At 36.6% G+C, this 15,266-nt stretch overlaps 1 protein-coding gene across 4 annotated transcripts in view; it reads left to right on the forward strand.

The window, feature by feature from the left end:
* The window catches only part of CDC42BPA (CDC42 binding protein kinase alpha), a 153,062-nt gene that overhangs the window by 27,519 nt on the left and 110,277 nt on the right, over positions 1-15,266 (forward strand). For all 4 annotated transcript variants that reach the window (XM_083376317.1, XM_083376314.1, XM_083376316.1 and 1 more), the window contains exon 2: positions 10,602-10,693. In XM_083376317.1, coding sequence (XP_083232443.1) covers positions 10,602-10,693 — 92 coding nt within the window. The remainder of the gene's footprint in view (positions 1-10,601; positions 10,694-15,266) is intronic.

Consider the following 15,266-nt stretch of genomic DNA (forward strand, 5'->3'; position numbering starts at 1 on the left):
TTTCTAGATTTTTTTCAAAAATACACATTTCAATTAACACTTTTTATCTGGAGCAATGAAATAAAATGAACTTTTACTTTTTTACTTAAATTTAAAAATTCTGGTAAATACACTTGCCTGAATTGTATAATATGTCTGTCTAGCACATTTGTGAATAGATTTTTCCCCCCTCTTTGTTAATAGGAAAGCTTCTGAGGTCATCACATGTCAGTGACTACTATGGACACCGAAGTCTCCATCTAGAAGGCCAAAAGTTGATGGGAATTACCCAAATTGAATTGTAACTACAAACATGTAGGGATTCTGTCATTTTAATCTGGATAATTCTCAAGGTTCCTTAGAGTCCTTGTCATGTAAATAATTCTATTACTATAAATAATGGCATGTTGATTCATTTCATGAGTTAAGTCAGGCATGTCAAACTCACAATGTCACGTGATGTCGCGCGATGTATCGCGACTTTTTCCCCATTTCTGGCAATGGGGAGGGCGCGGTTTCATCATGATGCATGTGGCCCACGGATGACATGTTTAATATTGTTAATATATTTAATATAACAATATATTTAAGTTATTTTTTGCTTTTAGTATTGAATTAAATTTTAAAACATTATTTTAAAATTAATAACTTTGGTTTATGAAATAGTAATTCTTAAGTGCTGTTAGCAAAAACTGATCAAATAGAAAAGTTTTAAAGCCTCATATTTCAGTAGAAAAGCTCTAGGTATCTGACATGACAGTTTTATGCTACTGCGTGATAGCAAGTATAATCAAATTCATTGGTGCTTTCTTAGTGTAGTTTTGACTAGATTTTATACTTAATTGTTCATGAATAATGAAAATGTTATTATTAATATTAATTCCTTTAAGTAAAAATAGTAAATGATTGTAAGTTATACTAATGTGATTCTTTTTATCCCTATGGTAAAAGAGCCAACTATCCTGTCTTCAAAGCTTTCTTAAGCCATCCTAATTTTACAGTGCCTTTCTGCTGTTTGTTCTCACCAACAGCTGTTCCTACATGCTATAGCAGTTCATCTTCTTGCTCATCTGTTCCTCCAGCCAAAAATGCTCAGGAGCATTGTTTAAGTAGGGGTGTTGAATCAGCTGTAAGCTTAAAAAGACATTTTTTAACAAATATATCTGTTTTTCTACCTGAGGATGGAACCTGGAGGGTTTTTTTTTGATGTATGGTCAGCCAACCTTGTTACACAGTCAGGATTTTGCAAGCACTGAAAGTTCACCAGCAATAGGCATATTGTTTTCCTTGTAGATTTGGACTTGTGAAAGAAGATTATATAGCTCAGAATTCTTCTTAGAAGAATAAATATTTCCATCAGATTATCCTCAGAATTCCTGAGTAACATTTAATAAGCTAAGAAAAAACATACCTGTTTATTTTTACTTTATGCAGTTACTACAGAATACATCATGACCGCTGGAAAGCCATTTCAGCATTGTGTGCCATGCCCTGGTTGGTAATAGTTGATAGTTGATTCCAGTTGAATGTCTTAAGCCAGGGATGTCAAACTCAATTTCATTGAGGGACGCATCAGCATTGCGGTTGCCCTCAAGGGGCAGGATGGGTATGGCCAGGGTGGGCATGGCCTACTGGGTGGGCGTGGCTACAGTGTGTATGGCCTACTAGGTGGGCATGGCCAGCTCTACATCGTTCACATCAAGGGTGCCTATGGGGGCCTGGGCAGGAGTGGGACAGATCTGAGGGTCTCTGGCAGAAGGAGGGTCTCTGGGCCAGGGCCAAGGCAGTGGGGGCGATTCCCTCACTGTTTCCAGGATGGCTTCACGGGCCACATGAAACCACTTCATGGGCTGGATCTGGCCCCCGGGTCTTGTGTTTGACATGTCTGTCTTAAGCCAAGGTTACCCAATGGACCTTCTCCTTCCACCAGAATCTACTTGTCCTGCAACTTGGACATCCATCCATCCATCCATCCATCCATCCATCCATCCATCCATTGTCTGTGTGTCTGTCTGTCTGTCTATCCATCTATATCTATATCTATATATCTTATCTATCTAATTTAGGAACCACCCATGTCTCTCATAGAGACAGCATATAAATAAAATGTTTAAAAAATATAAATTTTAAAATAGAAACAAGGATAATTAAAAATTGACATTAAAAGTTAATTTTAATGAACTTTGATTAAGTTAATGAACTGCCTTCTGGAATATTCTCCCATTGGAGGTGAAGTTTACCCCTATACTACTGGCCGTCTGGAAGAGCATAAAAACTTGGCTCTACTGCTTGGCCTGAAGCCCAATAGGGGCCTGCTACATTGGAGGAGGGACTGACGGGGTAGAGAATATTCTCACCCCCTAGGCCACACATCATCTTGGGTTTTAACTTTTAACTTCTCTACTCAATTTTTCTAATTTTAATTGTATTTAGCACTTTTTAACTTGACCCCAAAATTATATGCTTGTCTGTGAGCCCCAAGTGAGATGGCAGACCCAGATCTTTAGATATTTTCAAAAGGCCAGGAGAACGAGTACCTGTTTCAAAGGGTAGGGGCAGTGGCAGAAAAGGATATCATACTGACTGGGTGAGTATGTGATGGGATGAAGATGATTCCATGGGTAGACTGGTCCCATGCCATGTTTCTCTTACAGAAGTTGAGGGTCGGGACAGAAGCCTGGAGATAGATGTTCTCAATACAACTCTATCCCTTTGAATTTGGATGTCCCTAATATCATTAAAGTTTAGGCTTTAACAATTTGGACGTCTTGGTACTCTGTGAGCTTGATTGTTTTCTTACAAACATTTCATTACCCAGCTAGGTAACATCTTCAGTATTAGAAGAGAGTGAGGTTTGCTCTCTGTTTATATACAGTGGCTTACCATGCAGTGAGGGTGGGAGTGTGGTTTTCTTCTTGGTAATCCCTTGATTAAGATGTTGTTTGTTTGAGTTGGTGGTTTCTTGATAGGAGTATTGTTTACTGCTCAATTATTGGCATGATTTAAATTCTGGTGTTAATCTCTACTTAATTGGCTGCAAAATGAAGCAGGGCACAGGCTGATAGAATTTTGTCAAAAGAATATGATGGTCATAGCAAACACTCTTTTCCAACAACCCAAGAGACGGCTCTACACATGGACATCACCAGACGGTCAACACAGAAATCAGATTGACTATGCTCTGCAGCCAAAGATGGAGAAGCTCTATACAGTCAGTAAAAACAAGACCTGGAGCTGACTGTGGCTCAGACCATGAGCTTCTCATTGCAAAGTTTAGGCTTAAACTGAAGAAAATAGGGAAAAGCACTAGGCCACTCAGGTATGAATTAAATCATATCCCTGTTGAATATACAGTAGAGGTGACAAATAGATTTAAGGAATTAGATCTGATAGACAGAGTGCCTGAAGAACTATGGACACAGCTTCGCAACATTGTACAACAGGTAGCAACCAAAACCATCCCAAAGAAAAAGAAATGCAAGAAAGCAAAATGGCTGTCTGAGGAAGTTTTGCAAATAGCTGAGGAAAGCGAAAAGCAAGGGAGAAAAAGAAAGATACGCCCAATTGAATGCAGAATTCCAGAGAATAGCTAGAAGAGATAAGAATGCCTTCTTAAATGAACAGTGCAAAGAAATAGAATAAAACAATAGAATAGGGAGGACCAGAGATCTTTTCAAGAAAATTGGAGAGATGAAGGGAACGTTTAATGCAAAAATGGGCATGATAAAGGACCAAAACGGCAGGGACCTAACAGAGGCAGAAGAGATTAAGAAGAGATGGCAAAATTACACAGAAGAACTACTATACAAGAATGAGCTTAACATACCTGATAATCACAATGAGGTGGTCACTGACCTCGAGCCAGACATCCTAGAATGTGAAGTGAAGTGGGCCTTAGAAAAACTGAGCAACAACAAAGCTAATGGAGGTGACAGTATTCCAGCTGAGCTATTCAAAATCTTAAAAGACGATGCAGAAAAAGTGCTACACTCAATTTGCCAGCAAATTTGGAAAACTCAACAGTGGCCACAGGATTGGAAAAGATCAGTTTACATTCCAATTCCAAAGAAAGGCAGTGCCAAAAAATGTTCAAACTACCGCACCATTGCACTCATTTCACATGCTAATAAAGTTATGCTTAAAATCCTACAAGCTAGACTCCAGCAGTATGTGGACAGAGAACTACCAGAAGTACAGGCAGGATTTCGAAGAGGCAGAGGAACTAAAGATCAAATTGCCATCATATGTTGGATCATGGAGAAAGCTAGGGAGTTCCAGAAAAACATCTACTTCTGCTTCATTGACTATGCTAAAGCCTTTGATTGTGTGGATCATAACAAACTGTGGCAAGTTCTTAAAGAGGTGGGCATACCAGACCAACGTATTTGTCTCTTGAGAAACCTATATGTGGGCCAAGAAGCAACAGTGAGAACTGGACATGAAACCACTGATTGGTTCAAAATTGTCCATGGGTCAGACACGACTTTGCAGCTAACAACAACAACAATTGGCTGCAGATTGTTGGTGAGGAGGTGTTTTCATTTTAACTTTGATTGTCTCTTTTGAATAGTATATAAAGTTTGTTTACCTCTATGTGCCAGTTGATAGCTGATTTATCTGAGTGCTAAGGTTCCAGGAATTCTCTAGCAGTTTTGCACTTAGCTTGGTCTAGATTCCCAGTTTCCTAGTTGAAATGATGGTTAACTCTATCCATGTGTTGTGCAGTTAAGGAATTCCTTTCAATTGGAATTTGAGAATTATGATGTAGGATTAGCAGTTGTTTTAACTCTCTATGATATTCAATTTTTAAATAATTTTAAAAGTATTTTTGTGAAATGTGAATCAGCTACAGTTGTTTAAAGTGGGCCAAATATAAACATAGATGAATAAACAAATTTTATTTTACACACACACACACGCACACACACAGAGAGAGAAAGGGCGCTGGTTACAGAATGACCAATTTTGTCCTCACCTTATTTTGAGACTGAAAACAAATGTCCAGATTACCCTGTGGATTCCCCCATATTTGACATCTTGTCTTGAATCTCATCAGTTTACCAGTTAGGGTTAAAGGTAAAGGTAAAGGTTCCCCCGCACATGCGTGCTAGTCGTTTCCGACTCTAGGGGCCGGTGCTCATCTCCGTTTCAAAGCCAAAGAGCCAGCGCTTGTCCGAGGACGTCTCCGTGGTCATGTGGCCGGCATGACTAGACGCCAAAGGCGCACGGAACGCTGTTACCTTCCCACCTTAGCGGTCCCTATTTTTCTACTTGCATTTTTACGTGCTTTCGAACTGCTAGGTTGGCAGAAGCTGGGACGAGTAACAGGCGCTCACTCTGTTACGCGGCACTCGGGATTTGACCCGGCAAACTGCCGACCTTCCGATCGACAAGCTCAGCGTCCTAACCCACTGAGCCACCGCGTCCCTACCAGTTAGGGTTAGTGTAACACAAATTAATATTTCATAGTACAAAGTTTTGAGGCAATGGCTGTAAACAAGTGCTTTTGTTTCCCTGAAAAAGACCTCTACATCCTGAACTGTATTTTTGTCCCATTCTTCTTGTGCTAAGTGCTCCAGTTGTCTTAAGTTTGATGGATTCCGTTTCTTTTTTATATAATAATTGTATTAAAATTTGCAAATACAAAGATAAAAAGATAAAAACAACTAACCAAACTAAGAATAATATAAAAAGTAAAAAAAGAAAAGATGCAAAGAAAAAAAAACCGAAACAAAAAGGATTTATAACGAAATTATTCTCCTCCCCTTTATATAGCTTTCATAGAACTTGATCTTCATTATATACAAAACTGCTTCTGGCAAATCAGTCATGATTTGTAATGCCGAGAGTCATTTTTATTAATTTATATATACTTCTCTTCTTTGAAACTGAATATGTGTACATTATTACAATGTCAGTGTAGACCAGGTGTCAAACTTGGAATGTCACATGATATGTCACGACGTATCATGACTTTTTTTTCCATTGCCGGCAATTGGGTGGGCGCAGTTTCGCTGTGACGCATCTGGCCTGCAGGCTGGCAGTTTGACACCCCTGGTGTAGATTGTGAATCACTATACTTGAACATCGAAAAATCACTGTTATCTTAAACTGGTGATGACTGTCCATTTGCTCCTGCTGTTGGGTTTTCTAACCTTTGGGCAAGTTATGTCACTCACAACATGCCCTTCTCATCTTTGGCTGGAAAGGAAGGACAATGTATAATTTACCAGGTTTTTGTAAGAAAGTGTCAAAATGGTATGTTTATTTCAAATAAATGTTTTGTTAGCTCCCTCTATTATACAGCCTACATAGTCTTCACTTCATATGCATTCCACCAGTGATTTTCTTCACAGAATTTTTAAAAATTGTTAAGTTCCTGGTTCCTGAAAATATTTACTGGAGCATAGGAATTTGAAATATGTTTCGTGCTCTGTTGATCACACATTTCATCAATTTCCTTCAAACTGTGCATGTCAGTCAAATTTTTAATGTAAGCATTTAAATCAGGATTCTGATTATCTATCATGAGTATTTACAGAGCAAGACTTCTTGCTCTGTAAATTAATAGATTTCTTAAATATTAAGGCTTGGCTAATTTGTTAAGTGATCCCAAGTGTAAATTTTTGCTTATGAATGTAAGTGTCTTCTTGGATCTAGCCCAGCATGGGTAATCTACACTAACAATTAATCAGCCCCAATATTCTTTGAAAAAAATCTCATCAAGTAGTAGACATTGTAAGTATGCCAGTTCACTGTCTTCTATCCCACCAAGTATATTGGATTTTTTTCCTTAATTGAATCTTATAATTTAATTTAGTTCATGATCAGCTGTATCTTATAGAGCTGTTCGTTGGCTTCCTTCAAACTTTGAGCATGATTTTTTAAAATCTGGTTTTGTAGTATAATAGCCTTAGAACTGCTGTATTTTGGAGCATTCAATTTGCTTAGCCAGTTCTTGTTCCATTAAATTATAAAGAACACTGGGTGGTCCATGTGGCCCCAGATTTAGAAAATTTACTCTCTAAAGCAGGGGTGTCAAACTGCCGGCTCGTGGGCCGGATGTGTCATGTCGAAACTGCACCCACCCCAGCTCCGGCAATGGGGGAAAAGTCGCAATATGTCGCGACATGTCATGTGACGTGGCGAGTTTGACACCCCTGCTCTAAAGTTAATCTGTGTTGTAGGTTGGTTGAAGACATTGTTTAGCAATAAGTTAAAATTTAATTTTATTGTTTTATATAAGTTTTTATTCTGGTCTCCTTTTTAGTGCTACATAAGCTTTGAGTACAGCCTTGGAGCTTTTGTGATGCTAAATGCAAATCTTGAATTCCTTTTTGAAATTTAGAAATAAGGTGATTTCCAAATTTCTCCTAGCTGGAAACATACTTTTTGTATGTAATTAGGAATATAGTTTTCATATCTATACCATTGTAAAATAGGAATCTGTGTTTACTCTTTAGTATTTTCAGGAAATACCACATCTTTTTGAGACTCAGTTACAAAATGCTGTCACTTTCTGTTTGACTGAAAAAATATGTGAAGAATGTATCTGCAGAGTAAAAACATAATAGTAGCTATAAAACTGAGAAAGACATTGTTATTTTATTTATTTATTTAGTGTTGGTTTAAATAGCATTCTGTTATCCATCTTCCATTGCTGCAAGCATTTTTTTTTCTCATTTGCTGGATAGAATTTTGGCAGCCAGTTTTAAAGTGCCTTTGGAATATGTGAAGGCTTGCTTCCCTCTTCCTCATTCCATGCTCTGTTTTTCTCTTCTGTTGACAGCTTTTGTGTACAAATAAAACTACTTTTACACACTCATGCTTTCTCTCTCTTGTTTAAAGTAATGAATACTAGAGAATGTATTGTTTTACCTTAGTTTTGTTGCCCCTTTCATTTTTTTTATGCACAAAAGGTTTAGAAAGGAAAGGTTTGCAGAAAAATAATTCTTTTGTACCACATTTTTCTGCAGCAGTATTTTACTGGTTTCCTCTGTGATGGTGTTTCTGTAAATCTCATTGTATATCATTGTTACAAATATTGCCCCAAGTGCTTACAGACACTTTTATTGGCTACTTTTATTATAAATTGACTTTTGCCAGTCCTTTGCACATTAAAGATCTTAATCTCTGTTATTTATGGGATTCATGATTAATTCAGCTGTCTAACAGAAATCATTACTCCATGCCAATCTTCATAATAACAGGTAAACCTTTTGATTGACAATAAGGACATTTGGGGATAAGTTACAAAAAATTCCAATTAAACACACTGTTCAGTTTTGGAAAATCAACAACTTTTGTTAGGGCACATAAAAGATGTACAAATATGCTTTTAAAGATTCCACCCATTTTTTTTCAGATGCAGTAAGTATTCTCAGCTTCAGTGTATATTTATATATTTAACGTCAGATCTATTTTTATATATTTATACTAACAAATGGAATAAAAGAAAATATAATGTAAAAGTGAAGAGTATAATGTATCAGAAAACATACATAGTGATAGTCATAAATAGTAGCCACTTGTAAAGCAATTAAGCCATGCTACAGGCAGCTTGATACTGGAACACATCAACATAGTATATTTTTTCTTTTAGTGTTGTCCACTATGATTAACTGCAGCTTTCTTAGGTTGTCCAGGAACCTGTTAACAGATCATAACTTCAGATGCCAGAGATTGATCCTGAGATTTTCAGCACTTATTCCTCACCATTGACCTTTAGAGCAGAGGTCTCCAACCTTTCCGGGCTCATAGACCGGAGGGGAAGGAGAGCAGCTTCAAAATTGGTGCGTTAGCAGCCCTGTTCACAGATGCGGCATGCTCTGGCGCTGTGCGCATGCGTGAAAGGCCACGTACCCCGCACAGCCTTTATTCATTAGGACCTTTGTAGTTGGAGGAGCAAATGCTTAGAAGTAGGAGAGGGGCACGAATTGTCTGCAACTCTGTGCAACCCCTTAAACTCCTTTCCAGGTAGTGCATGACTGCTGTACCTAATTTCTGTATGCTCTAAGGCAATTATGACTTTGCTTAAGGATTTGTGGATGAGAACTGTGTTCATGCTCCCTTATTAAAAATACAAAAAACAGACATGCAATCTGTTTTCCTACATTTATTTATTCTACTTGTTGCCAGATCAATATAGATTCATGCCAATTTACAGAATTGGGAAAAAAAACATTCCTAATAGTTAAAAATGTCCAATAAACATAAATCAAAGCAACTAAAAATTAATGAAAATTACAGCACAAGCATAAACAAGGAATAGCTAAATCATAAAAGAATTCAAAACATTTTCCATAAGTAAATCAATTAATTCAAAGTCAACTAAATTAAAGGTAGTAAAAAAATTCATTATTTGGAAAATTCCATGTTCTGCAGCTTCTGCAATGTTAAGACGGAATGGACCGTGTCTATATTCTAAGAGAGGGTGTTCCACAAAGCCAGAGCAGCAATTAAGAACTACCTCTCAATGATTCTGGACAGCACAGAATGATGGAGCAATGAAATTGCAATAAAATCAATAAAAGTTAAAACATGCGAGTGCAATGAAGTGAGAGGTCTGTTACTATTATCTTTTCCTCCTCCTATTTTCCTTACAACAACAACCCTGTGAAGTGAATTGGTCTGAGAGAAAATGACTTGACCCAAAATCACCCAGCTAGCTTTCATGTTTCAGAAGAGACTAGAAGACACAGTATCCTAGTTTCTAACCTGATTTCTTAATCACTAGACCAAATTGGCTCTCTGATTGAATGGTCACATCTGTGTAATCAGCAGGAATAAAAGCTTTTTAATACGGTATTACTTTTTAACTCTTGAAAAGAATCTAAAGGCAATATTCAATAGTCTTTATACTTTATTTTAAGAGGGTGAATTTTTGTATTTTTTACTTTCTAGCTATATGACATTGCTAAAATGACGGATAAGATGGATTAGAAAGGAAAATTTGCTATTAAAGCAATTGGTGTTGCAATTCCCAACAAATTTGTGCTATGTGAACCATTCCCTCATTTTTGGGCATTATATCTAAATCTAGAATATTGTATCCAAATTTTATTTTGTTTTTAACTTAAAAATAGAACTGTGGAAGGCTTTCGTTTTTCAGGCTAGCAGTGCTAAAAGGGGAATATTTTAACAGTCCCTTTTTGCTATTTACAAAAATTGTACAATTTTTAGCCAAGTAATTATTAGGACATCCGCTATGTGAAATTGCTGAAATAGGTCTTCTAGGTTAAGACTTATTGTTAAGTCTTAATGTTAAGACTTTTCTTGCAAACTTTAGTAAAAAAAATGTTACAAGTAAAAAAAAATTAAGCATACATTTGGAATGTTCTATCACAGAGGCCCCCTTTTGGGCACCAGGGACCGGTTCTGTGGAAAAAGATTTTTCTGAGGACCAGAGAGGATGTGGTTTGTGTGCTGCCTGTACTTCACTTGTTTGCGCAACCCAGTGCCGGACCATGGACCTGTTCTATCATGACCATGTCCACAAATCCATTTATGGTCAGCAGATAGTAGATTATCTTAGTTTGTTATAGCAACAATTTCTGAAATTGTATAGACTTTTAGTAAGTAGTTATATTAGATAAAGTGATCAATATTTTTCTGTTTTTCAGCCAAGCCTTTCACATCTAAGGTGAAACAAATGCGATTGCATAAAGATGACTTTGAAATATTGAAGGTGATTGGCCGAGGTGCCTTTGGAGAGGTAAGATTTGGAAATTGTATATTTTGGGACCATCTATTGTAAAAAAATATACTAATACTGTAGAAACATAATACATACAATTAAATTGCAAAAGACATGTCTGAGATTTCTCATATAAATGCACACTCTATGTCAGGGGTGTCAAACTCAATTTCATTGAGGGCCGCATCAGCATTGCGGTTGCCCTCAGGGGGCTGGGTGGGTATGGCCAGGGTAGGCGTGGCCTACTGGGTGGGCGTGGCTAGAGTGCATATGGCCTACTGGGTGGGCGTGGCCAGCTCTACATCGTTCGCATCCAGGGTGCCTATGGGGGCCTGGGCAGGAGTGGGACAGATCTGAGGGTCTCTGGCAGGAGGAGGGTCTCTGGGCCAGGGCCAAGGCAGTGGGAGCTGTTCCCTCACTGTTTCCAGGATGGCTTCACGGGCCGCATGAAACCACTTCACGGGCCAGATCTGGCCCCCGGGCCTTGTGTTTGACATGTCTGCTCTATGTAGTGTGTCATTAGATTTAATGATACATTTGCCCTTTCATGCTATAGTTTATAAATCTTTTGCATTATGACAATGCCATTTAACTTTTATTTTTGTTAACTTTTAAGGGACATATAGGTCAAAATCATATGTGATGGTAATCAACTATACATTATAGGATTGAGAAGTTCATATACTATGAGATTGCATTATTCAGAAAGTTTCACCTTACAAAGTTTTTGAGTTTGTACCTGTTTAGTAAATTGTGATTTTATAATTAGAAGTAAAAAGGCATTACAATCCTTCAAGTATCTGTCAAAAAAGTTACTGTTAGTGATGAACACAAGGTATTGGTTATGGACAATGTTTTGTGGCCAAAAGACCGCAAGAATGAGCTGAAAATTACTTTCTTAATATCCAGAGTTGTCTCCTGACCATAATATGTGAGCTCCCCATTCACCTGCCTCTGCTTATCCTTTAGGGGTCTTATATAAGAACGGAGAGAATTTCTACATTCAGTCTGCATCTTCCTTCCAAAGCTAACCATTGTCAATTTTGCATCAGTCAGTGAAAGAGCATATGCTCCTTGCCTCATAGGGTGATATCTTCTGGATTCTGATATTAGCACCACTTTGGCTCCTTGATGTCTGCTGTAGTATTACATTGGTCAGAGTTATTGTAAATGGCTTCCTTGATGTTACAAGATATCTGTTATTTGAGCTGTAGTCATAGATTGAGTGACATTATGTAGAGAGTAAGGAAGATGACTTTGATGGAGATATACAGAAACCAAAGGGGCTGAAACACTTTTTTTAAAGTCCAGAATAATGAGATAACTTTCAGAAACATCTGAGATATATGCATCCCTGAGTCACTGAAGCATAAGAAGAATGAGGAGATCCAGCTTGCAAAATTCTGTTGTTATAGCTAATCTCAATAAAAATAGTTTTAGCGTACCTGTAGAGTCAATTTCCAGGCCTGGTCAATCTGGATCAGGGCAAGGTTATTGTTAATTTCTTACTGTCTGTACAATATCTATATTTCTTAGTATGGTATCCTTAGCTTTTTATGAAATACTAGTAATTTTAACTCAGAAATAACATTCTGCTTCCTAAAGGTAGAAAAGACAAGCAGAGTATTCCAGAAGTTGAACTCCTTTGCTGCAAGGAATGTACATTATTTGAAAATTTTCTTTCACTGTAAAACAGTGGTTTCCAAAGCATATTAGATGACTTCATATATATCAGTAATTGTTTAAGCAATTTAGAGAGCTAATATGTAGCAGTTTAATTGCTGAATTAAGATTAGGGAGACCTAGGTTCATACGCACCCACTGAAGCTAACTGGATGACATATCTTCAGTTATTATTTCTCGCCTCAGAATAACTCATAGGTCTATTTTTCTGATTACCTATTGCTCTGGGGGAAAGACAGGTTATAAACTAACAAAATTTACTTTGATAAAATATGCTGATAGCATCTGGTAGACCTACCTAGCTTTCCTTCTGCGAACACTACTTGACTTCTTAATTGCCATATAAAATCTATGTTTTTAAGATCAGCATTCTGTTTATTTGCCTCTTGATGCAAGTCTTGATTTCGGAAACTGTGCACTCAGATTTGGCAAAAATTCAGTTAACAATATAGTTGTCCCTACTATTTTTTTAAATAAAAACATTGATGTTAACTTCTAGATTGTTTCCAAAAAGTCATTTGAAAAATTCTAAGGAACTACAAAAACTTTTAGTAAGACTTTGCTACACTCCCTGTATAATTATGTCCCTCCCCCAAAATAATCTATAACCTTAACAACAAACAGCATGAAGTTCAACCGAAAAGCCTTAAGTTATTGCTTTCAAGCTAATTCCAAGGTCAAATAAAGTTTGCTGTGGAGATATAAGAAGAACGTATAAATGGTAAGAGGGAATATTTCTAATTTTTAAAGGTTATTCATATAACCTTCATTCTGAATATATGGATATAGTTTACAGAGAAAATAAGTCTACTGTGCAGGAACGAAGCCTTTTCTTAATTTAGAATACAAACTACATGCAGCTGTCCAGTTTTTCATCACTTTAGTTCAAGGCAAGGACAGTTTGTGCTAGTCTGGATAGACAATGCATATCTGCCACTGTTCGCGGCAAATCAATACAAAACTGCTAATACCCTGGTTACTTTTCTATATTTTTTTTTAAATTCCTACACAAGAAGCAATAGGAATTTGTTAGATTTCTTTCCCCCTCAGATATCTTCATCCATTAAAATATTTGAAGAAGGAAAGGCAAGTATGTTAATATATAAATACACAAGAGACCTAACTTAGTAAAGAGGAAGAAATCGTTTGACAGCAAGCCAGATGGCAATAACTATTTGTGGGAAATATGGAAAAAGAATTTTGCCTTTTCTCTTTCCTTCAAACTAAAACCAAAATGTTTATATCAGCACATACCACAGATTTTTAGCAGGCTATTCATGGAGGAAAACACACTTCTAAAAACATTAAATATTCAGTTTTAATAAATCACAGTGGCAGACTTTTTTGAGAGGCCAGGGAAACTATGTAGTTATCACTTTACATTTCTAGTCTACTTGCTGTTTCAGCTCGTGTGTGTGTGTGTGTGTGTGTGTGTGTGTGTGTGTATTTAACAGTGATGCTGATAAATTTCCAGTTGAGACAAAACAGAATTTGAACTAACCCATTTTGAAATACCTTGTATTAACATGTATTACATCTTAACTGTTCCACATAAGAGCATTTTACATCTTATTTGTAGGATTTATCCATTATCATGATCCACTGCCCCACTTTTATTCCTCTCCTATGAACATGGGAGTCATGAGAATTACATTTCTTTCAGCTTGTTGGAGATGGATGCTGTTATTACAGCATTTTATATTCTATAGGAGACCACTCTATAGAATATAAACTACTGTTTGGAGTTAAAAAGTCCAAAATTACATGGCTGGGATCAGTTTAATCTGTCAGTTAATAATGGACACTAAAAATATTTGGCTTTTTTCTTGCAATATTTAATAGTATATGTTAAAATTGTGGAAAAAGATCCAAAGAGAGGTTTGGATTAATTGATTACTAGTTCTAGATCAAAGCTTTAAGCTAATAAGATTAGTAGCTACTAAGACTTAACAGTAGGTATTTAAGCTAGTAAGAATTCTCACAAGACTTAAGGTTTCTGTACATTTGGAGGGAAGGGGGAGATTGCAAGCATGATAGTCAGCTTTGTTCTATGTGCCTATAAGCATGCACACTTATGGATGAAATATTTTGAGCAATATTGTTGGAAAAAAACTGGTTCATTCTGGTCATGACTTTTGCCTTCATGGGGAAATTGATAAATGTTTGAATTAATGTTTCAAAGTTACACTTATGTCAATAGCCTGACTATTAGTTCCTAATGATGTATAGGAACAAATACCAGTGTCAGGGCTACGGAGTTAAATTATTATAATTTTAAATTTATCATCTCTATATAAGTTAAGATTTCCTGTTCTCCAGTTATAATTCTTACTGTTAAAAGGCATTCTTACCTTCCAGTTATGAATTGGATGATACAAGCTATGATTTCACGAGTTTGAGGTATAGAAATAATTTTTATTTTTTACAGTTTATTGCATCTCTGTAACATAATATTTGTCATGTTCAATGTGAAAGTTCTCATCATACCGAGACTGAATTGTGTTGATTCACAATGTTATTTTGGTCTATGCCAGTAATTTAACCAACAGAAGCATGGATAGTACCAGTGGGGAGAAGAAATGGAATTTCAAAAAGCAATTGTGGATGCCTTTAGTCATTTTAATAATCTTGGTTATTTTAAATACCTTTGTATTTTATAATACTGTTGAGAGATTCTACTCTTTTTATGTTGATTATATACTTTCCTATGTTGTTGTCTACCATCTACTATCCTCAAGATTTGAACAGTTTATAAATGCCAGTAAATAAAGAGATCATTATCTGCTTCCCATTCAATAATACAAGGATGCCATCATTCATACACTGCTACTGTGAGAATCAAAAACAGTTGGTCTTGGAATTAACAATAAAGCAAAGCCTTGAACAAGTGGCAGGCTCCGGTTTCCCT

The sequence above is a fragment of the Vipera ursinii genome (assembly GCF_947247035.1).
Source record: "Vipera ursinii genome assembly, chromosome: 1".
NCBI classification, from domain to species: domain Eukaryota; kingdom Metazoa; phylum Chordata; class Lepidosauria; order Squamata; family Viperidae; genus Vipera; species Vipera ursinii.